General features: G+C 41.9%; 1 protein-coding gene across 1 annotated transcript; it reads left to right on the plus strand.

Annotated features, from left to right (window-relative positions):
- The first annotated feature begins 4,795 nt into the window (after positions 1 to 4,795).
- On the plus strand, positions 4,796 to 26,242 carry pgfb (placental growth factor b). The gene is made up of 7 exons (XM_080479316.1): positions 4,796 to 5,330; positions 19,861 to 19,897; positions 22,287 to 22,483; positions 22,562 to 22,641; positions 24,367 to 24,396; positions 24,490 to 24,552; positions 24,636 to 26,242. The coding sequence occupies exons 1-7, from the start codon at positions 5,268 to 5,270 to the stop codon at positions 24,655 to 24,657; spliced, it is 492 nt and encodes a 163-aa protein (XP_080335442.1). The 5' UTR covers positions 4,796 to 5,267; the 3' UTR covers positions 24,658 to 26,242.
- Positions 26,243 to 26,670: the final 428 nt, after the last annotated feature.

Genomic DNA, 26,670 nt, shown 5'->3' on the forward strand with positions numbered 1-26,670 from the left:
TAAGATTCACGGTGATGCTTCCCTCTTCAGCTGAGACTCACTGATGGTCTCCAACTGATGTTAATGAGATCCTTTAAAGTTGGGGGCACCGTCCCCTTAAAGGCCCCACCGTGGAGGAAACCCAAGCCGCCCCAACAATGATGGATGGACATCATTAATGTTATTCATCTGCTCACTTTTTACTCTGCAATCTGGGGAAACGAGAGGTCAGCGTTACGTACTTTTGCACTCCTGCTCCTGAGAGCCACCCAGTTAGCCTTCGCATAAAATACATCATGAACCACTTCTTTCTTTGAAGCGGTAGGAAGTAAGTAGTTTTTTCATGTCTATACTGGAGAACTTTTTTACTTTTACTCCTTACTACTTACTTGTTTTGACCTTGATGGATGATAACTGAATTTAATTGATGTCACAACACCGGGAGAGAAGGTGTTTCACAATATTTTATTCAATTCACTTCAACTCGTATAGTACCAAATGAAGTAATGTTATTTTAAGGCAGCAGAGGAGGCAGTGGAAAGGAAAAAGTCCCTTTTAACAGAAAGAAACCTGCAGAACCAGGCTCAGGGGTGGAGAATTCCTGCAGAACTGGACAAAAAGGAGAAATATAATATTAAAGACATTTATTCAACTTTTAGACTTAAAGACCTTTTCGAGAACTTAAAAGCAACTTTATGAACAGTGGTCAAAGAAGACGTTGTTTGCGATCGTCTGACCAGTTCAAATGTGATTTATCTCCTATTGTTTCATGGCTTTCAGTTTGTCCTCATTAAATATAATATATGTTTTTCTTCACCTTTTAAATGAAAGACAAATACTCTCTAAATAGAGCTTTATATCAATGTACAAGCAGCCAATTCATTTTGTCTCTATGTGGAAATTTAAATTCTAAGTGCAAATGATGATGATTGCTAATAATAAAGCTTGTGACGCCAAAGTGACAAACTGTTGCGGTAGAGCATTTTGTCTATGTGTGTGCAGACATGTTCACATTCTGAAAGTATATTTCAAAACGTCTACTTCCTTTTACTGAACTAAAGAGGAACGCTGTATTTTTCCACAAGTACATGGTTCTATTTCAGTAATAAATGTGAGTAATTTGTTTATGCGACCAGCTCACCTTTAATCAACCGAAAAGGCCCGATCCTACAACCATCCCTCTTCTTATGCCTCGATATCCAATTTGTGGTTCACCAGTCTACTGCAGTGCAGAAATACAGAGTCACACACACATTCACAAGAATTTAGAGTCACCAAACACATGTTTCTGGACAATGGGAGGAAATATGTGGAGAAAAACGCTGCACACTCTGGAGAACAGTATCACAGTGGTTATCGGTTCACTCTACTTAAATCCTGTAAGTCAATCCCTTTCTCTGTCACCACAGGGGTTCCCCAGGGCTCTATCCTGGAGCCCCTCCTTTTCATCATTTACCTCTTTCCCCTCTGCAATATCTTCAGCAAATTTAACATACGATTCCGGTTGACACCAGGCTCTACCACACCACTAAACCCTCTCCCACCTACCTCCCTCACTGATTGTATTTCTGAAATAAAAACCTGGTTCACCCTCAATTTTCTTATATTAAACAGCAATAAAACTGAAGTCCTTCTCATTGGCCGCCTTCGCCCCCCGTTCGCCCCCAACACTGCCGCCATCCCAGTCCACAGCCTCGTCACTTCCCGCCTGGATCACTGTAACTCCCTCCTCTTTGGCCTCCCTCACAAATCCCTCCACAAACTGCAACTGGTCCAGAATTCAGCTGCCCACATCATCACTCGCACTCCCTCCATCAACCACATCACTCCCATCCCCCAACAGCTCCACTGGCTCCCGGTTCAGTCCAGTATCCAATTCAAAATCCTTCTGTTTACATTCAAGGCCATTCGCAACCTCGCACCCCCATCTCTGTCTGATCTCCTCCACATTTCCACTCCCTCCCGTTCCCTCAGATCCTCTTCCTTCATTCACCTGTCTGTCCCCTCCGCCCGTCTCACCACCACGGGGAGCAGAGCCTTCAGCCGTTCTGCTCCCCGTCTCTGGAACTCATTACCTCTCCAAATGAGAAACCTGGACTCTTTCCCCCACTTCAAAACAGAACTCCAAACACACCTATTCAAAACTGCATATTCCATCTGATGCCAATTGCCCTGTGTCTTGTGTTGTTTTTAATGTGTTTTGACTGTTGTTTTTATTGTTTGAATACAATGTTTTCACCAATTGTGAGGTTATTATTATTATTATTATTATTATTATTATTATTATTATTATTATTATTATTTTTATTAGTAGTAGTAGTAGTAGTAGTAGTAGTAGTAGTAGTAGTAGTAGTAGTAGTAGTATTAGTATTATTAGTATAAGTATTGGGCACCTTTCTTTTTCTTTTTGAGTATAAATGAGTCCATTTTAATTGAAGTTATGAACAAAGAGACTAAATAGTGAAGGGTCCATAAACATTACCAACATACAAGACAGACAATATCTCACATTGGCTCACTTTGACACACACTGGATGGGTAGATAGAACATGGCAAAAGTATGAGACATATGGGTCTCCTACCGTCTCTAAAATCTGATTATTCAGCAGGTTGAGCTGTGAACTTCTCGGATTTCATCTACTCTTAATATTTGTGAACAAATTGTGCATATTTTCATTAACTTGAATAAACAGCATCCCTTGAGGATAACTCGTTAAAGGTGATCCATCCAGTTGGACAGTGAACAAGGAGACATGTGGTTAACACTATCAGGCTGTGTCGTGTTAGTAAAACCAACAAGGGCCTCAAAGACGCTTCACATTCTGACAGCAGGGAGATCCGTCTTCCTCGGGGTTCCCCGCAATATCGCTCAGACCAGGCCCGCTCGTCTTATCAGCTTGTATTTATAGTGCAAACAACTGGGCGATCTTATTGATCCTTATCAGCTGGTGCACCGTCAGAAAACACAGATAGATCACGAAGCAGATGGCGAGGCAGCGGCAAGCATCTGCCTCTGTCCTGTGGTCAAACTGCTGCAGCACGAAAAAAAAGTGAAGGTTTAGCTTTTCCATTCGGAGTGTATTCTAAACAAAACATGAAACTCGATATTGTGACAGCCTTACATAACCTTTTTCCAGACAGAGGTGTCAAATTCACAACCTACTTCTGGGCCATCAGGCCGAAACACGAGATCGTCATTGTTATACAACCAATGGCAGCGCAGAAAGAAAAGCAGCACAAGACTAAAACAAAGTAATTGTAGAGCCCAGTTCCTTTTTTCAAAGCCCCTCCATCAGTGAAGAGACAAATTCAGATAAGGCGTGATATCTCCCGGTGTAATTAGAGGAAATGTCTTTCATCATTTCTGATTGTTTGCACTCACTGATGCTCGGGTGGAATTGGTATGAGGAGGGGGGTGCTAAAGCTTCTGAGATGTTTAGAAACTCCACTCTCCTGAGTGTGGTCTGTTCAATAGCAAGCTATTCAGCGCCGTTGAAGGAATGTGTGGAAGCCCACAAGGAATCCTTTGGTTCCAGGCTTTCTGCAAACACAGGAGTCCCACACTGAAGAGTAAGTCCATGTGTTAACAGAAAATGGAATCTCCTGCTCTGTCTCTGCAAACTCCACTAAACGGTGAAGCCTCAGAGGGAAATCTCCACGCACCAGCAGTGAGTGAACCATCTATGTCACCACCGGTGAATAAGAGCTCTAAATGTTTACGTTGCCGTGTATAGCTCCCACAGAATGCCAGGAGTGCTCGCAGCCCGTCTGTGTATACACTGTAGTGTAAATCACCTCCGCTGTATAACCTGCAATTCACAAATAAAGCATCTAAAACATCATCATAAGTGCTGATAGGCATCATATAAATTGCTGTCATAACGGGTGGAGCTTGAATGGGTACTTCGTCCCTCCTGTAATCTGATTGGACACCATGGTTGTGGACATAGTTGGTCATTGGCTTTTAGTTTGTCGCTGTCAAGAGTTTATCAATTTGTAAATTGCCACACATTTTTTTTATTATTGCATAATATAAACTGAAAATGGGACCAAACTGAACAAGAAGTATGTATGGGGTGTCAAATACAATTCAGTTCAAGGGCTACAAACAGCACAATTTTATCCGAAAAGAATCTATATTTTTTTCAGACCTTTGGATTTCTCTGTCATTATATTTCTGTGTATAACAAAAAGAAACGGTGATATTAGCTGGTAATTATCAATGATGAAATACAGCTTGCTCTTGTTGTAGAATGACGAAGCAGATGTTAAAGAGAAAAACCAAGGACAACATTTGTCCAGTCGACTTCTGGACCGCTTTGGACAGAATCATCAATTAGCCTCAATGCAAGCTTTTTTTTTTTTTTTTTGTTGCTGTTGCTTTTGTTTGACTGTAGAAGGAAACTGGAGTACCCAGAGAAAATCCACATATTTACAGACATTTGCTATGGATGTCCAAAATTATTTGGAGGAAAGTCAAGGTTTATAGAGTTAAATGCAATAATTTGCACTGAAATGCCCAAAACAGCACCGCTCCAGTTTCAACCAATTTTAATTTTATGTAAGGTATTTCTCGGATCAGGCTTCATTACTTACAAAGAAAAGGGATGAACTTATTTATGATGAGTAGTGTATCTAAAAACAGATGTCAGTGACAACGCCACTCTTCATAACTTGGTGCTGGTGCCCTGTCTGGGCCCTCCCTGTACAAACTCCCTGGATCCGCCCCTGCCTTCGAAGAAGTGGTAAAATGTGGAGGCAGAGAGGGAACCGGGGGAAGGGGAGGAGATTTAAATGGTCAAAGCTTAAGAAAAAAAGGTAGTGTGGGGGGCAATTAGACACAAGTGTTTCTCTCTGCGGTGTGGAGCGCAGATCGGAGCTGCAGAGGTTGCTTTTTTTTACGCATGACGCGAATCCTCAAAACTTTAAAACTGCACTTGCAGCTGGACTTTAAAGTCTGCTTTGGCTCGATTTCCACTGTGTGTGCATGCCAGAACTATTTCGCCTGCACTATTTCTTTGCAAACTTTTGCCTCCGGGGCCTGATCCATAAGTGAGCAGCATCCACTTCTTCAGGTTTCTGCTGCGGAGCAACTTGACACCGCTCGATCCTCACCGAGCCGGCTCACTTGGAAATTCCCGGTCAGCATCTTTTTTCTTTTCTTTCTTTTTTTTTTTTTTTTTTTGTGAAGCCACAGTTTGGGACGTCTGTTTGGCGTGTGTTGGATTGTGTGTGATCGCGCGCACCGGGAGCCAAAACAGCGGCTCTCCGCGCGCACACATCACGAGATGAGACTCCGTGAGATCATCGAGACTGTGGTGGCGCTTTATCTGCTGCTCTCACCTGCACAGGTATGAACACATCTCCTGCACACTTTTCATCACCTCTGACACAACTCTACTCATTATTAATCTGCGGTGCGCCTTCTGATGGTTTGAGTTTTGATTAAAATGTAAAATAATGTTTCTTTGGTTTAATATTCTGGTCATGTTGAGTCATGAGAGGCAGACAAAGGAGGGATGATTGTTCATTGTCCTCCATCACCTTGATCCCAGGGGCGGATCCAGAGATATAGGGCAACCACAACCACAACTCTTGGAATAAACCTTTATCTTGTTGTTGTTGTTGCTTTGTTCTTTTATTTTGTTGGCTAAAATCATGTTTTCACTTTGTGAGGAGAGTGCATATATTGTAAATGGGCTATAGATTTCCCTTATATTGCACTCTTCAGTGTCTTGCTCAAGGACAGTTTGATATTCAAACGGGGAGATGTGGAATCGAACCTGCCATCTTCCAATTGAGAGATGACCTTTTCTGTTAACTAGATTCTATTAACCTAATCCGTTCATCTCACCATTTGGCCGGGTGTGCACGCCTACTTCCCTCAACCACAAATGTCTCCTAAAGCAGGCCAAGCACCTTGCGTGGCATCGGGGCAGGAATGAAAACTATCAAATAAAGTTCAATGATCATAGCAATCTTTCACAGAAACTGCCTTTCATCACAGAGCGAAACTTTTATTTCAGTTTTTTGCAGCAAAGAAAAAAAAAAGTTATTTCTCAAAGGACATAAGAAATCCCATCCAACATCTTTCAAATTCCTCTCAAGTTTATGCTGATTAACATGACTAAGAACCAATGAGAATTGGGGGCACGAGGTGACCAATCAGATTCCGCGAGGGGCGCTGGTGCCCCCTCGTGCCACCACGGACGCTCCGCCCCTGCTTGGTTCCCCTTTGAATGAGCGCCATGCAGCACAGTTCATTCATAAGATGGAACGTGACAAACTGCAGCGCTCTGCCTGTGTAGGTGACGGCGCAGTGTGACTCACTGTTGTATTTGTTGAAACTTACTAAGCTTATAATTACAGTGTGAAGGCCAGTTTCACAGACATGGATTGTTCCTTCTTTTCTTGTGTTTCTTCATCATAGAAACACTGCTTGTCCTCTTGGTGACACGCTCTCTAAATAAGTAATTTGCAATAAACTTTAATGTTTGTGTTTTCTCTAACGTTGCCGTCGCTGAAGCAGCAGATTTTGGTGAGAGCCGCCCAGACAGATTGAACATTTATGGGATGATGCTGACAGATTGTCACATGCACACGTTTTGTTTTACTTCCCTTTGTATGTTTTATTTAAACTTGCATTGTCACCGATAATATAGAAGATAAACATGTATATCTGTGTGTATGAATGAAGTCATTTCAGGCCAGTCGTATCACTGTCAGGCAACAATGGATCAGTACAAAGCGGGTCTGTTCCCAGTCGCCTGACATTGCCTCCGTCTCTTTAATGGAAATCTGCTCGAACCGAGCAAAGTTGAAACCAGAGTGAGGACTCATTCAGAGGCCAGAAACACTTGTAAGAGGATGTGCCATTGGACTCGTGCTACCTAACGCTGCAGCGCTTGAACCTATTCAGCCTTTGATTTCCTCTCAGGGCTGCTGACAGCCTTCCCCCGATGGCTCTCATGTTTAATGCAAAACCAGGCCGTTCTCTTGTCTATTCTCTGCCACTGTCACACTTCATCTGCTGCTGCTGCTGCTGCTTTCTGTTGAATCCTGGAGCACACCGATACCACGATGCAGAAAAGATGCTTCACACTGCAGCTCACTCAGGCTTTCAAGAATGGAAAAAAAAAAGGCTTCACGTCGCACCCGAGTCTCAAACTGGATACTTTGCAGCTGCTGCTAAGTTGAGAGTGAGTGGGAGAGGCATGGGATCACCGCATTTCTTCTAATCCTCATAATCAGCTCATGGCCTGCTTAGTCAAAACAGGAGTGACAAAATCCAGGGCCCTCGACATGCAGCAGGTTGAATGCCCCCTGCTGCCCCCCGAAGACTGATGGCAAATGTAAACATGCGCAGTCCTAATATTTAACGTCCAATCTGTCACAGAGGATCTGAAGACTTTGCCAGTTGGATGATGTTGGCTCTCCTGCTGCTTTGCTGCAGTCATGTTTACAGGACACTTGACATAATCAACAAGAGATGCATTTTTACGTGACTGATACAGCGATTTCTGAGAGATTCTCTACCATTAAAAATGTGCCCATCATTGATAGTAATTCCTTTTCATAACTCTCACAGCTGGAGTTGCTGTCAGCTGCCTCGTGACTCGTGTGCTCATTCAGGTCTGCTCCAAAAAAGGGAGCGGCCAAGGGAGGGTGAGAACGTCTTCAACTGTTTAATAACTTTGCAGGTTTCTGTTACACGGTGTGTCTAATCAATCAGTGTCGACCCACAGACACACAGAACGCCTCCTCGGGGCTGATGCGTCGAGCCAGGGATTGTTGCAGGATAAGACAAGGAGGAAATCTGAACTGAGAGGTTACAAGAGAGGCTTTTCAAAGTGTGGGAGGATGAACCGAACTGCAGCCAAGTAGTAGTTTTTGGTCAATTGTTGGACTTTCCCTACTTTGTTTTATGGTTTCACTTTCTTTTCGTCACAGTTACGACAAATTCAGTTCTGAAAATGTAAAGACACCCAACACATGAGGGAGACAATGCGTCTGCTCTCTTCTGGAGTCGCCTGGGCAGATCATGTGACCCGCATACTTTATTCTGCACCTGTAAGGAAAAAGAGACATGGAGGGAAAAGGGAATCCCCCTCACCTGATTTCTCCTTCTGTTACGCCGACCTATAGCTCTTTTCTACGAGCCTCATAATTCAGAATCCCAGGATTGGATTAAAGCATAAAACTATAATCAGACAAAAGTGTTTGTTCTGCTTCCTGTTTGACTGCCCATCTGATCAGAAACAGGAGATGTGAGGAACAAGAGTCCACAGCTGCACTTGAACTTTACTATTACACAATGAGGGCTTTAACCTACTCCACTGCAGACGTCTCCCGTAGGAACCACGGGAGTGTCATAAACGAGCAACAACTTGCTTTTGTTGTTAAAAAAAGTTTTTTCACTATTGTGATTTCAGAGATGACTCTATCTAATGCAGTTATTTCAGTTGTTCTGATTGGTCATGGACTCAACACAACCATCATTTCATCTCTGGGTTTGATTTGCTGTATGGATGTTGACCGCGGGTGGAAGCACCTGGGTTTCCCCTCTGGACAATAATAGTCTGCCGGCCAGACTGTTACAAAAGTTCTGCAGTGTTTTTCACACATTCCTTGACGCTCTCCGCTGTCCTGTGTGATTTAATATCCAATTCAAGAGTCACACAGTGTGTGTTGGTGTATGCAAAAGACAAAACAACTTGAATTTCCCCCAATAAAATCAGTTAAAATCTACATTTGCTCGTCTCTCCTGCCTATTTGACCGCACTAAGTTGTATCAGAACCAGAGGTTTTTAAACTGTGGGAGGGTGAGCCCCCTCTCAAAGAGCTTAAACCACATTACACGCCCATTAAACCCCCGAATGTGCACATGCTTAGTCTCACGCCATGTAGTTGTTTCAGGCTAAGACCAACTAATACTTCTACATTATTAAGACATTATCATTAACAGCTGCTGGGATCCACAGGCAATAAAATGAAATTGTCTGGTGTCAGTTAGAGGCTTAGAAGTCACAACATGCACCCAGTTTAAATGTATGTAACAGCAGAATGTCACGCTCAGGCGTTGTTATATATTTTTGAACTTTTAGTAATTAAAAACACACAACTAAATGTATTTAAATCTGCTGGAAAATGGAAATATTAGCAAATAACATTGTATTTCATAGCTTACCCTTAAAAATATCGCTTAATAGGCTATAATTGTCATGAAAATGCTTTCACAATCCTGTTATCTCATCTTGATTATGTTCCTACTATCCTGCAAAAGATGTGTTTTTATCAGAAAATTAATGTGTTTTTTTTTTTTTTGTTACTTTTGACAATTAAAGAAACAGTAAAGAACTAGAAGTGACCATATATGGCAACTTCACCCATGAAGGTTTAAGTCTTCATATATAGTCTGCAACTATCACACTTTGGTTTTTGCCCTGAAGCTTATTTTATCATTTTAGTTCTTCTCCATTACCCTCACAATATATTCAGCTGTAAAAATGTGTCTTTGTAGAAATGTGTAAAGTTTTCTGGTTGAAGCCTCTCTGCAAGGCAGTCGTGAATTTTTGGTGTCTGTTTTTAGAAGCAGCATTCCCTCAGATTAAATCATAAAAAAACAGATATTGGAAAACTTCTCCCCCGACATGTTGCCAGACGGTTTGACTCATCACTTCACAAGTAAAGCGTGTTCCTTTATGCCTCCCTGCAAAAGAAAGAAAGATAGAAAGAAAGACATTCAATTCAATTCAACTTTATTTATACAGCACCAAATACAATAGTCATTTTGAGGTGCAAGAAAGAAAGAAAGAAAGAAAGCCGCCGTTCCCGCTCTCATATGTGTGAGGACATGACGTTACACATGTGTTTCCTTTACGTCATCACCAGCAGCAAAACAATACTTGAGACTGACCATCTGTATCACACACACACACACCCACACACATACGTTTGTTTTTGCGTTAGCCTGCTGTGACGTCACATTTCCAGTTGTCACAATGGCGCGAGCAGTAAACATCAGGTGCAGCTTCATTTTCTCAGAATCACACAGGAAGTTGTCGAGAAGCAGCTCAGACAATCACACATTAAAAAAAAAAAAAGAAGTATTTTGTGTCTGCAAGCGGTGGAGTGCGATTGACCTGCTGTTATTTGCGTTGTTGTGGTATTTCTCTCCAGTTGTAATGCCCCGGCCCAGGGGAGAGTTGCAATCTCAATCAGGAAATATGGATTTATCCTTCCTCCTGCGGAGGAGGAAGAGAAGGAGGTGGAGGAGGAGGAGGAAGAGGAAGAGGAGGAGAAGGAGTGCTCGAGGCAGCCGTCTCCTCAGTGAGCTTTAATCTCCCATCTGGATGTAATTTACTGTGGTTTACAGAACAGCGTTTACTGTAATAGAGACCACAATTACCACCGGTCAGCGTTATCTCAAGACCTGTGTCGTGTGTGTGTGTGTGTGTGTGTGTGTGTGTGTGTGTGTGTGTGTGTGTGTGCGTGTGCAGACGGGGAGCACAGTTTACACAGAGACTGTGTTTGCATGTGTGTCTTCAGGGAGACATTAGTACATTAATGGACTTACACTGAGGAAATCTTGTTTATCTAAATCAAAAATTGATATGGAGCTTTAATTCCCTCCTGTCACTTGACAGGACGATTACTCTATGACAAACTGATTGCAATTAATGTGACTCGATTCACTGTGTAATCGAACAATGTTTGTTTGACTTATTAAATTGATTCAATCATCTATTAACTGCGGGATCTCTGTGACGGTCTCCAGTTTGGGGTGTCCAGCATCTATGTGCAGCACAGAGATGTAGCAAAAGTAGAAGTATAGATAGACTGCTTGTGTGAAAAGTCACTCTTTCGTCGACCTGATTGAGGCCCCGAGAACGTTTTCAAGTGTAAACACAAAACTTGTGTTTTGGGGAGTCTTTACACGACATTGAAAACACAACTTTTTCAAAACTGATCCTAAGTTGGAGCATTTTCATACGGCGGTTTTGCATTATGTCTATAAATAAAATAGTTGTCAAAATGTGAAGAAATTCTATTTGAGACCTCCTTTTATTGTGGTTGTTAAAGGGTTAATCAATTGCAAAAGCACAGTTATTTTTGAATTAGTTTGGACTTACAATTTATATCATTTTCTTTATTTAAAAAGCATGTAATAACCTGGCAGTAATTTTGATCGATATTGTTCTAGATGTTCATTTTGTGGCATTTCAGTTTCAAATTAAAAGACTTAATGGGAGATTATGTCAAATAATAAAGAATTATCAATAAGTTCACATTCTTTCAACTTTATGGGTTTAATTCTGCATAAATATCAACATGTCTGCTTCCCAATGTGTGAATTAACTTTGCATTTCAAAGGATCCTGATTACTTGAGGGACTGTGGCGGCACTTTTAGCTGCAGCTCTGCAGGTTGTCAGTGCTGTTTTGGCTGCGTCGTGCGATCATGAGCCGTGACCTGACCACCCTGTAGACCCAGCTGGAGACCGTCAGTCCCGTAATGGCACTGCTGTCACCCGTATGCTCACCTGCCTCGTGTATACAAAACAGGACCGGCTTTTCCTTTGTAGTGGCGGAGAACGGATACAGTGACCTTCGGGCCTCATGAAAGGCCCAACAATTAATGTTGCGGTCACGGTGTTGATTATGTGGAATCTGGTTGACGGTGAAGGATGGATGAAGATCAGTGAAGCCTGGTTTCTCACTTGTCGAGCTGTCTCTGTGTTTGTATTCACTCGTTCTGCTTTAGTGCTTTCTCTCCCCTGTGTGGTCTCGTGTTGAGTTAAGCTTCAAGTAAGACCAGGAGGCGGTTGCCTCTGCCCGTTCTACACATTTGCTTTCATACTTTGATATTTATTTGCTAAACATTATTTTTGAGAAAATCTTCAGTTGATAGAAATGTCCAAACCAACGTGTACAGTATGTGTTTGCCCATGTTAATGTTGAATTCTGCTGTCACTCATGTTCAGCTTTTAAGAAATCCAGCATCAATCAGCGTTTGCCAGATTTCCAAGAAGTCAGCCCTTTTTTTTCTTTTCTCAAGATTTTACCATGATTTCCAGACTATCATTCCAGTGTGGGTATAAGGCCCCATTTACACGACTACGTTTCAAAGGATAATGCAGAATTTTTACGCTTTGGTTTCAGAAGTTTCCTGTTTACACTGTTCTGAAACGGAAACTTATGGCGTTAGCATGTCGAGCCACTAGAGGGTGCTGTTGTGTTTTTGTTATGAAATCGTGCACAGAACAAAACGCTATAAACGTTAACAATGGCGAGTTCTTGGACATTCGTATAGACAGACAGCAGGATGATATGGACTGGGAGTCATGACACTCTGAAGGCTGCCAGTTGTTGTTATTGTCCATCAACTCACGTTTCCACGGAGACGAAGCTGGGGTGTTTTCTAAAAGTTGCGTTTTCAGTGGCTTCAAGTACCGTTGTTGTGTAAACAGACACCCAAAATGCATCGAACGTTTTGTGTTATCACGTTATCACAAAAACATTCAATGTGCAAATGGGGCCTAAGTCACATCTGTCAAAAAAAAGGAAAAAACAACATACTGTTTTTTTCTATCTCTCTTTTTGTGTAATATAACTTTTTTTTCCCGCTAATTCTGCTGTCCAGCTTTTTTCTTTATGGTGACATTCTTCTTGCTCCATCGGTCAAATACAACAGTAATTAAGGTTTTCCTGTTGTATCGTAACACATTCTGTTGTCACAGAGTGACATCTAGTGGTCCCAGATGCTATTTACCCATATATATATATATTTATATATAAGTTAGTATAATTTAATGTAAGCCAATGAAACAAACAAGTAAAAAAATGTGTGACGTAATGGCTTCCACTTTAATGTGTCAGGGAAGTTGAGAGACTCATGCACAGCTTGATGCAGGTCACACCGACTTTATAATCAGCGTTTGAAACCAAAAGCGAGCTTTCGAGACTGGACGAGGAACGAAACCTGAATCAAGGATATGATTAAAGACGAAATGCACATGATATGCTGCAAAAAAACGAAACAAAAATAAAAAACTGGCTGATACAGAGGGAACGAAGTCCACAGAGAGCAGGGAGGAGAGTGAGACAAGACACGGGAGTGTACTATCAAGCAGAGGAAAGCTAGTAATCAGCTCAGGAGACACTCAACAGAAGGAGCAACAGCAGAGATTCATGAAAATATGACATATCTATCATCATGATTTTGAAATACACAGGCATGCAGCATTCCTGGGTTTTCTCCAGGTTTCTTCACTCAGCCCAAAAACATTTGGTCGAATTCGATTCTCTAATTTAACTACAGTTGGAACCGCTTGAGGCCTTGACAATGACAGGGGCAATATATACAACCATAATTGTCAGTGGCTCGTGCAAAAACATGCTTTATGGCGTTGAGGCTTATAATCAAGCTCATGCCACCAGAACCAGGCCCTTGACATGGACCCATCCAGAGTGTAACCTGCAGTTTGCTTATTGAAAAATAGCTTTAAGCCTCTCTGCAACCAGGACTTGGACAAATTGGTGCAGAGGATGAATGGATGGATTTTATAAACACACCTACAGGTGTTAAAACGAGTTCAAATGAATAGATTAGACTATATTTCTCAATGATATGACCATAAATCAACCATGTGATGCGGACGAATGTCTAACTTTATTGAAATGTTTAAGCTCAGCAGCAGCACAGGACATTTAACAGTTGAAATATTTAACAGAAGACACTAAACAAGAGGCAATTAGATACTTTTAAAAACAAATCTTATCTGCATTTCCTTTGTGTGGCTGAAGACATCGTTGAATCATCTCGCAGCGTTGGAGTTGCGAAAGCTGCTTTTTACCTAAAGAGCACCTACTGGTGACTGTACTTAGCCGCACTGCCTGAAGATTATAGTGGTGAAAATACTCGCCGGCATTGTGAAATTCATGTCTTTCCATGCTATTTTGAGCAGTAGAAATCAAATAATTTTTGCACTGCTATTTACAAGAGGAATATGATCCCCAAAAACTCAACAGAGTGTGAAATGATGCCTCTGTAAACGAGCAAGTTGCGTGATACTCCATCATTCTCCAATCAAAGAGTAACTATGTATTTGTGCCAGCAGGTTATTGTGAAGGTTAAACATTCTGGACTGAAATAGAAGTACTTTTTATCGTGATTTATGGGTTTCTGAAAGCTGAAATTTGAAATGTTGGGAAACAAACCTGCCTCACCCTAAACCGTCAGAAGACAAAACAGCTGCCATTTTCCAGCTCCACCACCCAGCCTGTCCCGACCAATAAGTCTAGGAAATGCAGAGAGAACTCTGCATCGGACTCGCACAACTTTTCTTTGTTCCTCTGTGGAAACACTCGGAGGACGCTGTTGGCCGCTGTCCAGATCACTTTGGCAGACGTCCACAGTACCTGCTGTTGAATTACCCGTCACCTCCTCCCCCGCTCCAGTCTCAAAAGATGAAAAATCATCTGACCAGTACGCCGGGTCCCCCCGTCATGTTTTACTTGTGCTCCCTACGCACGCTGCCCTTCCTCTGACAGATGGAATAAGCAGCGGGGTTAAAGATGACGCAGTTCAGCTGTGTGGGACCGGAGAGTAATGAGGCCCGGGGCCTCTGCGGCCTGACGGCGGGAGCCCGGGGACGCCACAGGTCCTCTGATCCGACCCACAAGTACAGCTTCCAACTCTCAAACACCAGCTTTTTACACATACAGGAAAAACTCTAAATGCCATAGTTTCTTGTGAGTTCTAATAGTAAGAGACGTTTTAATCCACGCTCGCTCCAGCATAATGTCGCCCGGCGAATCGATGTGGTCAAAGGCAGCGGCGAGGCTCAGGACCACATGTCAACAGCTGAACACGTTGTACAACAGTGAGCTGGGAGGGGCGATTACATTTCCACCTTGTTAACTATGTAATGATGAAGGATTTCTTTCCTGAGAAGGTTTCTGGCACAGTGAGTGGAACAAACAGAATCAGACAGATAATCAAAAATGGATCTGAGGTGAAATCGTCATACTCAAATCAATTGTTAATGTGTTTCATTACAGGTCAAACTATTGTCAAAAGTGCTTTAGTAGTACCAAAACTGCTAAAATATACTTTTAACTGCTTTAAATTGCATTGTTAGTAATTTCCTTTTTCCTATATAAATGTTCAAAGCACATTTCTCAAACAATAAAATAAAATGACTCTTTGGTGACTGAAAAGCAGGAATTTTCAGTTTGAAGAATGTGTTGGAAACAAAAGCAGATCAAAATGTTTGGAGATATAGACGCTGTTGTTTTCATGTTGGGCCACTAGTGGGTGCTGCTGTTTGTTTTTGTAATGAAACCACACACACATGCGCACAGAGAGCAATACGCTATAAACACTAACAATGGGACATTCGAATGGACAGACAATGAAGTTGGATTGCTGTTACAGGTTTGAGCATTGATCATTTTTTCTACCAGATTTCCAAGAACTCAGCCCATCTTTTCTCACTCAAAATTTTCAAAAGTGCCAAATTTTCCAGATTATAAGTCGCACATGAGTCTAAGACCACAATACACGTCAAAGTTTCAAGTGAGCCTTCACCTTTTATTCGCTGGGATCAGAATTAGTTAAAGCAGTATTGAAAACGGATGAATACTTCTACCCCTGGTCGTCAAGAAAAAGCAAAGCTCAGTTTCTCAAAAGAAATTATTTTTAATTATTTCGTGTCATAGTCAAACACGCTGAAAACCCAGAATCTTTTTATACTGCTCTTAGAAAATAAAGGAGATGTGTTTCTTTTCCTAGATAAATTCAAAATCAGTCATATGATTCCTTCAAAAAATAATCACCCACAGGGTTTATTTCATTCATGATGGCAGTTATTGTTCGTGTTCATACTGCAGCACAATGACGCGTGCGTGGGTTGCCCACATTTTTAACTCCTGCACTGTATTACTCATCCTTCTACATGTATAGTCGGAGTGTGATTCTCCAGTTGGACCGCAGCCTAAGATTGATGCAGCTCCTCTTCTGATCTTCTAATTCCCCATTTACCAGCAACGGTGCTTGGAGCCGGTGAAAATGCAACTCTTTGGAAATGGTCTCCCAGGTGGAACTTTTTGAAAATGGTCCGCGCACCACGGCCGTAGTAAACAGTTCTTCTGCACATGCGCAAGTAGATGGACAATAACAACAGTATAGCATATTGCTATGGTTTCATTACAAAAAACAAATAACAGCACCCACTAGTGGCCCAACATGAAAACTGCATCGTCCACTGACGATGGACCTTATTTTGAAAGCTCAACATTTTTCTGAAACGAAAACCCAGAAACGATGTGTTTCCACTTGAAACATTCCCATGTAAATGGAGCCTAAAGCTATTTCTCAAGCAGGCAAGACAAACCCATCAAATCAACGCATCTAAAATCAAAGTTGAGCAGCCAAATTAAAAAGTCAAGAACTGCAACTGTCATAACGGTTTTTCCACTATATCTTTTTTTAGAGTTTAGATTTCTGTTCATTACTGCTGCAAGATATTCCAAAAACATGGCTTTTAATTATCAAAATAATTGTTTTGAACTCCACTTATGTCCACATACCTCTTCACGTATGTGGCCACAGAAAAATGTGTTTGACACCTCTGGTCTGTGGAAATCGCTGAAAATCCAGTCAAGGGATTATTTCTTTATGATGATTAGAATAGATTAAGTTTGATCCAACACATGCAGCCGCTACTCGAACAACAAATGAGATTAATTTTCTGTCTTAACAGTGACAAATTGAAAGCAAACAAAGTGGAGGTATTTCCTCATGAACCAGGATTAGGAGAATTTATAGTCAGGTCGAGTTTATTTGTGCAGTCCTTTGTCACAGTCAGCCTCAGAGGTTTTAACGCCCACGTTATGAAAACAATAAATAAAAATGACGGCGATAGTAGAACCTCACTGAGGACAAGTAAAACCTTATAAGGTCATGTGGGAGGGAAGCGAAAGCAACACTCAGAGCCTGATCTGCCTTCAGGAGTTATTGCTCAGGTTTATACACATTTATTGACGAGGAACGCTCCCGTCTTTTCAACAAGAGCCAAATCACCTTCAGCCACCATTTTTCTAGGAGATAATACCGCAGGCTCACTAGCAGGCCGGGTGGGGCTATGTGAGGATCCTCAGGCAGGCTTTCATAATCTGGCAGCTCCTTTTGGGAAGTTCATTCCTCAGTTCTCCACATCAAGAGGTGCCAAAGATGTTTCCTTGTCATGTCAAGGCGTAACCCATGACCAAGGTCAACAAACCCACCCCACCTCTCCACATTCTCAACGGCAGGCGAGCCGAGAGCCAGAAAACCCTTGTGATGTTGGAGCTGCCTCTGCTCGAGCTCCTCGACGCTCGCAGACGAGAAAGGAGAGAACAGATCTGATGCCAATTATCAGAGGAAAAGGATTTATTTTATCAGTCTGGCATTGCTCGTAGAGAATGAGAAACAGACAGTTCCCCACAGAGTGCGAGTGACTTTCAACAATGACTTAAACTGAACTGTGGCTTTCCCATGCTGTGCAGAAAGAATATTCTGCAAGTGGAGCTGGCGTCCCGCTGCGTTTTTGTTCAGTCGACACGGTTCAGCGAGCGCAGCTCTATAGAGCGACGCCGCTGTCACAGGAACAGCTGTACGCTTTGGCCAAGATGACCGAACACTTTGGAAAAGTGGGGGAGAGTCCTCCACAGATCCCCAAACGCAGGGAGGACTCGCTGCTAAGTGGCTGACCGAAAGCTTTTGGGTATTTCTAATTTTAATGTCACGATGCGCTCTGCAGACCTGCTGACACGGGCCGAGACCCTGGCATGCTTCTCTGAGCCTGAATGCATCATCATCATCATTAAATCAGGACATTCCTTTTAAATGACATTGTTTGGACAAAAAAAAAAAAAATGGCTGAGTGTAGCAGTGTGCCTGACAGATGCTATCCTTAGACCAATTCAAAACAGGAAGAGGATGGACAGATGGTGTAAAACTCCGCCGTCTTAACACCGTTTAGGAAAGTCCTTGTTTGTGTGTTTGCTGTTACATAACAAGGTTTCGTCCAGCACATTTCACAGCAGTATCAGTGTGAACTCAGACATTGTTACAGAGTGAATGTGATCAGGTTTGTGGCACTGGAAAAGTGAAAACCAAACCTCTGCGATGAGGACAGATTGCAGAAGCAGGTTGTCTGCCGCCCGTCCTGCGCTACTGCCAGAGGGTATTTTATCAAATGGAGATTTCCCTTCCTGAAACGGAGTCAACCAGAGGTTTTGTGTTTTCCCAGGCGAATGAGATTCACTCTGTTTATCATGAGATGATGGGAAACAATCACGACAGAGGGGGAAACCATTAATGGGAAAATAAATAGAAAGCTGAATCTTACACCACAGGAAACAGGTTTTGAACCTAAACAGTTGGGCATACAGAGCAATGTGATATATTGGAGTGACTGGATGTGCAGCCTGTCCCATCACTGCACAGTGTAATTCCAGATACGACCACTGGGGTTTAAAGTTGACTACAATTCAACACATTCTGGATTTGATATTTGAATTGTGTCAGTAATAAATGTACATGTTAGACTGGTATGGTAGTAAAAGAAAACCAAAATTCTGAAGAAATCAAACAGCCCAATTCCATCTTGAGTGGTAAAATAGTGCTATAATAACCTTGAGTATACCAGAGTATACGTGAAGAAAATGTCGCAAAACCAAAGAATGAACACTGAAAATGACTCCAATCTCAACATAAAGCCAATTTTAATGAAACCTTCTCGTCCAAAATACAGTGAAATGTCCAAAACCTCCTCCTATAGCTGTTGCATTATGGGCTTTTTTACAAACTCACCCTGACAGCGTGGCTTTGAGGCGAGTTTGATAGCAACAAGGTGGCTCGCTTTCATGCTGATATCTCAGCTCAGGTCTCAGTGTTGTTTGTCCGCTACTCTGAAGAAATGTCTTAAAAAAAATCTGTGTTTTTCTTGAAATTTCCACTATTTGCTTGGTGGTTTGGCCGGATCGGGGCCCGTTGCGGGCCGATTTTGGCCCACTGACCTTACGTTTGACACTTGCTTTTTTAAGCGTGGGCAGATGAGTCCCCACAAACAGAGCGTAACCATAACACTCTGATTATCTTTTGTCTTGAAGTTGTACTTTTGATTGAATGTCAGCCTGTCTAATGTTTTTTACTTTATAAGTTTTTACTGCTTTTGGGACAAATATCCCCCAAAAACTTTTCCTGTGTTAATTAGATGCTGAAGAAGTCAACAAATGTATTTTGAATATAATAGGGCAGGCGACAAAGGAATAAACATGACAAAGGAAAGATCATGGTGGGAAAATATTCCTCTCTAGTGCCCCCTAGAGGAGGATTGCACTACTCTCTTTGGTCTGGTATGATTAACCAGTTTATTCTAGTGATATGAAAACAATGCAGTTGTACTGTGTGGGTGAAAAGGAGATAAAACCCAATAATTAAGGAAAGACGATAATAACCTGATGAACGACAACCTAATCTCGGATTAGAACTTTATTGTCCTTTGTGATTATGAGAGAGAACAATGTGCAAAAGATTCAGTTTCCACAAACCTGCGAAGATCCTAACTCATGAGTCAAAACTCAACTTGTCTTTTCAGGTTCCTATACTCCAACAGTTGGAATCACCTCTGCAAAACTGTGCCAAGAAAAAGAAAGAAACTGTAATTAAAAAGCAAAACATGAACATCATGCAGGGACTTGTTCATCATCGCAATTTTCAACTTCTCTGATGAAGCACGTCACATGGATGGACGGATGGATGGATGGATGGATTAATAACCACAATATATCAAAAGGGATTCATAACAATGACTTGTTCTCTTTCTGTTTTGCAGTGTCTTCCCTTGTCAAGCATTAACAGCACAATGGAAGGTGAGATTCTGGATTCTTTCACTGCATGTGACACATATTTTAGACAAACTTTCACGACCAGATGATGTTTGCAGGTGAAAATGTGTTCCGGTGATTGTTGGCTCTGCCCATCAGCTCTTAACCAGAGGTGAATGTTTTCATCGACAGCAGGTGGCTCAGATAATGTGAATTATTTATGACATCTGTTGATAACTGCTTGGACCGGCAGGCCAGGGCTGTGGTGGTCTCTGTTTTAAAGGGAGAAAACCAGAGATTGTCTGCAAATTATCAGGGCATCAGACTTCTCCGAATCCTTGGAACTGTCCATGATGGGACACTGGAAAAGACACTCACTCTGACCGATAGTCGAACCTCAGATCAGGAGGAACAATGTGGATTTTGTTCTGGCTGTGAAACCGCTTTTCACCCTCTTACAGATTATTGAGGGCACAGGCGAGATAGACAGTCCACCCTACCTTTGCTTTGTGGATTTGGACAAGACATAGAACAGTGTCCTGGGTGCGGTCTTGTGGGAGTGCGAGTTGTATTCATACTCAAGGTCAGAAGGGCCTTTTGTGTCGAGGCCAGAAGGTGGCGCCTCTGCTCTTCTCAGACGAGCGCCTGCAGAATGAAAACAACTTTGTGGCTTTGTGAAGCTGTTGGGATGTCGATAAGCACCCCGAACTCTGAGCCCATTGATTCTTTCGGGGATAAGAACCCAACTCAAGCTCTCTGTTCATGGGGCTGCGTCCATTCTCCACCCTCACCTAGAGTCAGGAACGTTTGGTCATGACCAAAACAATCAAAGTAGAGCCTCAGTGATCCCCATCAGGAACCAGTTGAGATGGTTCAGGTATCTGATTAGGACGCTCGTCTCGTCTCTTCCTATCAAAGATCTACAAGGTACGTAAAGCTGAGAAGAAGCTCCAGTGTTGTGAAGGACAGAGATTTTAGCTCTCATATTTCAAGAAAAAAACTATCTTGTATTTGTTATTCAATGAAATAGAAAAGACTAAGATCTTGATTCTTATACGCCAGTTAGAGAAGCAGGGCTGGTCTCTTCAAGCATAGTTTATTTACCTGCCGACTGTCTCCTCTGGGATCCTCTTCCTTCAAATCACTGTTCAAAGTAAACTTCAGAAAATGAAGTAAATTGAGTGCTTGAGGATAAGGAGGACTTATAAAATGCCACATAATCAGAAGAGGAACACTGGGCCCGAGGAGCACTCACTGTCCGGTGAACTATCCATTTGTGCTGTACTACATCACAGTTCATGGCCTCCTGTCCCGACCAGGCCGCCTGCGTTTATAAACAGCTGTCGTGGTGTCGGGCTCCATTCGATGACCCCCGGGGGGTTAGTGCAGTCCCAGAGGTGCCTACCGGGGCGACTCAGCGCCGACCCCGGCAGGGTCCTGTTCTTGGCCATGTTTCCACTGTTTGTTTTCTCTTCCTTCTGTGTTTGGCCATGGTCGTCCCTGTTCTTCCCCCCGCAGACCCCCACAGCGACTGGGACACTGTCACACATGTACTCCCACCGGAAAGCATCCTGTACATTAGACAAACAGGACGCACACTGGCATATCACAACCGGCTTCAGGACATGTTACGAGTATCATGTTGGATTACAGAGGAAGTGCCTTGTTTCGAGCTTGATGCATTTTTCCACAGCGTTTCCAATCCAACCAAAGAAATACCATCACATAACCTACAAACTTCAGGAAGTTGTCACAGTGGGGCCTTGTATACGCAACAATTTCAAGTGAAAATGCAAAATTTTGGTTGCAATTTGGGTCCATCAATACCACAACCGTGCTTGGTGTCACTGAAAATGCAACTTTTTGAAATGCTCGAGCTCCATGTAGACGATGGGAACGCTGCTACTGTGCATGCGCAACATAAATAGTTTTCCCGCACGTGTCGGACTACAGACACAATAACAACAATGGCGGCCTTAAGAGTGTCATACTTGGTACTTCTACAGTTGATGGTCACTGTAGTAGCAAATCTAACTTGGTCATCTGTCCATTTGAATGTCTGTGTACTCGCCATGATTAATGTTTATATCATATTGTTGTCTGTGCACATGTGTGGCCACCAGTGCTCCTACATGAAAACTACAGCGTTGCCATTGAATGTTGATCAACCAGAAAACATATTTGAAATGTACTTAAGTAACTTTAAAGGCCAAAACTATTCTGGAAGGCAAAAACGCTGCATTTTCTCCTGAAACGTTATCATGTCTTGAATTGTATCTGGAGAAAACACTAAACCATTTCCATTGGTGTGTGAGTGTGTGCACTAGTGAGTGACGACTCACAGTGAGATTGCGCCGCATCAGCAAAAGCCATGACGAAACGAAGACGTGCCAGCTGGTTTCTAACTCTTTGACGGTCCTTCTCTCACCCATAGTGTTGATGTTTCAAGAAGTGTGGGGTCGCAGCTTCTGCCGGACCATCGAGAAGCTGGTGGAGGTGGTGCAGGAGTACCCCGCCGAGGTGGAGCACATCTACAGCCCGTCCTGCGTTCCCCTGGTCAGATGCGCTGGCTGCTGTGGCGACGAGAACCTGGAGTGTCATCCCACCCAAACCACCAACGTCACCATGCAGGTAAGGACAATCACAACAGAGTGTCCGCGTCGTTTCCAGCTCCATTGGATAACGTCGGCATCCTTTCACCCTCACCAGCTGCTGAAAATCAGGCCGTCCGACCCAGGACAGGAATATGTTGAGATGACGTTTGTGGAGCATCAGACATGTGAATGTAGGTAAGAAAACAAACCAAACAATTTGTAACGATTAACCCTTTCGTGGCTAAATTCAGTGGATTGATTCTGGGTTTTGTTGCTGTAGAATTGTGAAAAATGTGCACTTTTTCCAAAATCACTTCAACTTTCAATATCTAGCATAACATTCTGAATATTAGTTTGTGTTGGGATGGTACTGAGAAGCTTGTGTTACAAATCTGTGAATAAGCTCCAGAAGCCACTTTGACGACAAATATATGTCTGCAAAACTCCATTTCTCTGCTTTCTGGTAGTTTTTCCCCAATTCTCCAGATATCGTAAACATGGCTATGAGAAGCACACATGCTAAATCATGTCAACGCCAACATGATAAAAGTATAACTGTATATTAAAATATGCAAAAATATGCAAATATAAGCCTGTTTCTCTGCATTTTTGTCATTTGTATTGGTGTTTTTGATAAATGCCTCGGCCAAGTCACATAATAATAACACTCATAGCTAAAGGTTGAAATTACTCACAGGACTGTACTAATGCGTATTTTGGGGCTTTTCTTTAAGTACAATCGTTCTCAAGTACAATTTGCACTATGTAAGCGGTTATCAGTTTAAAACACTGAGTGAGTTTTTTTGGAGAAAAGTCCTTTGAACAAACACATATTATTCAAATGAAAACTGTCAAATACCTGCTAATGAAAAATGTGATTGGAATCTAAACAATCCTTTTTAAAAAATGATTTCTTTGCAACAGAACTTTTAATTGTCACCGATTACAATCCCAGCGGCCTTACAGTAGCTTAACTTGAGTGTTTTGTTACGACAGCTGTTCCAACTGTACTGTATCTGCTCATTCAGCTGGTAGAGGTGTTAGGAAAATATTGCTGTCTGGTCCAAATATTAAAGATAATATTTGGCTTGTAGCTGGACTGAGAACATGTGTTAGATTCAACCAAACCCGCCGTCATTTCCAACTTCCTCAACAACAAAAAAAGAAGAGAGCTTTCAAAATGAATCAAGCTTTTAATCTTTCCTCAAGATGTAGTTGATATTCTGTGAATGAGATTTCTATTGGAGGAACTGCTTTGTTTCAGAAAGGACATTTTAAGGACCCGTTTACACCGACAACATTTCTACTTTTTCGTTTCAGAAAACTTGCCTTTTTCTCTGGAAACACGGCGATGGATTCAAACCGTTTTCCAAAAAGTTGCCTCTTCGCCTGTTTCCAGAGCATTTTCAAAAAGTTACATTTTCAGTTACTCTGAACACTGTTATCGTGTAAACAAACCCTCAAAACACAATGAGGGTTTTCAGGTTTCACTTGAAAACGCCCTGTCAAAGAACCTTGGCAGTGTCTGTTGTAGATGTTAAAAACAAGAGGAAACCATATAATAACACACTCAGAAGCCAGATGGTTTTTAGGGAATTAGAAAGAAACAAGAAGATAACAACTCGCCATACGAATTGTAAATCTTTCTGTTTCCAATGCAAATATGTTATACAATAAAGTTATAGAGATTTTGTAAAAGTCACAAATAAAAAAAGGTTTGGGCTTGTACTGCACCACCCTGTGGTGAAAAGTGGTATTACAACAATAAAAGGGTTGCGACTCGTCCCTTTAATTTACGAACTTGAACAGCTTCCTTAGCACGTCTTGTCGGTTATATATTTTAAGGGAAAGAAAACATGCTGTACTTTCAAACAATATTACACCGATACTATTTCTAAAGTTTCAAAATGTTTTTTTCAGGATCAGGAAACCCGTTGTTAAAGTCGAACGGTAAGAACACGCTGTGCTCCGAAGTATTACGGTTCCTAAGGACAGTGTGAAAAAGTTTGCTCACGATTTAATTCTACTGTTTTCTCTGTGCAGGAAAAGACAAAGAGGACGAGGTCGGAAGAGAAAAGAGAGGCAGAAAACAAAGGAGTGTGACAAGTAATGGCGCAGTGCATCGTCGCAATGCTCCTCAGCTATTTGAGTTCATTAAAAGACGTGTTGGTGCCTTGTGTGCGTTTCAGGTGCCAGATCCCTCGCAGGTAACTGCAGCGGCGACTGTTGCAGTGCGGCTCGCAGTTTCTTTCCAGCCCCGTGACAGCACCAGGAGTCTCCTTCACTTATCCACCATTACCGTGTCTGCGGCCTGAGGCTCAAACCGCCGGGTTGACGCGCTGACACGCTCTCCGGCTGACCGGCGGGGCGTTTGTAATGACAAGGTTCAACAAGAGGTCGTGTGCTCACGTCAGTGGAAACGCTGCTGTGAAACACCATGGACATCCCTGGGAGCCAGTGCAATGTAGAAACCAACAGACTGATGTTGTCCTTTTGTATGCTCGGTATTACTGTATAAGTTCTATCAATTTGTCTTTTTTTTTTCCTGGTATTTAAAGGTGACTACACTAAAAATCTATATTTATTGATACGGCTAAATATAGTTGGACCAACAATCTTTTACAAGTTTGTCATCTTTTGTTTGAAACATTATCCAAGAATCATTTTTGGCCTGTTACAATAACACACGTCAGACTGAACGTACTGCTGCTTCGTACGTGTAATGAATGAAAGGTCTCCCTCTAGTGTTCATGATAACAGTATTTAAAACTGCTCTATGTAAAAAAGATGGAGGGTTTCTTGTAAACATCAGTCACCCCATCAGCATGATGGTGGAAGGGCTTCTTCAACTCAGACCAAAACCAGAGATAAGTTTATTTATTGAAGTGTATGGAATAATTATAAGGCCACCTAACCTTGTTTATAAGTTATTTTAACGGATATGTTATACTGTCAAGACATTTGCCATGTGGAGTCTCGTCCTTGCTGAATCCCTCATGTGAAAAAGAGCTTCGTGAAAACTCTCCAGCTCAGGAGAATCAGGCCTATCAAGCAGCACCGATTCAGTAATACATCAACGGATTTGAACACCAGAGAGTGTGAAGTCCAGATTTAAAAGGGTGGGGAAAACAAAAATGTCAATTTAAATCAATGGGATTAAATTTCTATGGATGGTTTATATTTTCAACATATTTTGGAAAGAAATCATGATTTAAACTTAAAAAAAAATAAGAAAAATTAACTAAACCTAAGGTCATTAGAAAGTGTCTCATTATGAATGTCAAATTAAAGACAGTTGCAGACTCGATTTGAAGTCTCACCAGACGTTTCAGCTCTTTTTGTTGATTGATTTCAACATACATTAACAATAATAGCTGAATTGTAATGTAAAAGAAACATCAGATAGTCTAGCAACAGTGAGACAAAGCATGTGTGGTGTTTAAAGTTGGGGGGTCAGTGTGGTTCAAGCTCTCATCATCCAACACTATGACACCTATGTGGAATTTATGATTAATAACGAATTGATTTCCTCCAATTTGAGTAGTTCTCAGATATGACATGAAATAACTGTGAAAAGTCACTAAAATAAGAGCTTAATCCCCACCTTGAAGAGGCAGATTTTCCACAACCACCCACAGGTGTGTTTCTATAATATGATGTGCGTTTATTTTGTTTTGGGTTTTTTTTTTGTGTACTACACAAAGAAAATTATGAAAATGTAAAAAGGACCCTTTTGACTGTTTTTACTTCAGTTGAATATTTATTTTGTATTAAAACTGATATGGTTGCCAGCTTGTCTCGTGAGATTTAATTCAATACCAACAGAATATTCTCATTTAGAGAACTTCTCACCGGGATTGATAAAGTATTTCTATATTGTTCTTCTCTCCAGTAATTGACTGTGAGTAATAATGAATAAACGGAACGTGTGCAGTCGCTGTGTCTCACAGTAGCAACAATTATAGAACATGTCATTCAGGGGAAACGAAGCTGGACGTGCCGCTGAGGGAAACGAGCGCCCCTCCGTCATCATCCGGGATGAGACACGCGTGTCCCTGGCAACCGCTCAGCGATCACACCAAAGGGCGTTTTAGCCCTCCGTGTAGTTTTGCAGGATCTGCATCCTGAAGTCCCTAAAACAAGACCTATTCAACACAAAAGCTCGCGACAACCTCATGTTTGATAAACATCCATTTAAAAATCTTAAGAATTAAAAGTAAATTC

Source organism: Lipophrys pholis, assembly GCF_963383615.2.
Source record: "Lipophrys pholis genome assembly, chromosome: 14".
NCBI lineage: Eukaryota > Metazoa > Chordata > Actinopteri > Blenniiformes > Blenniidae > Lipophrys > Lipophrys pholis.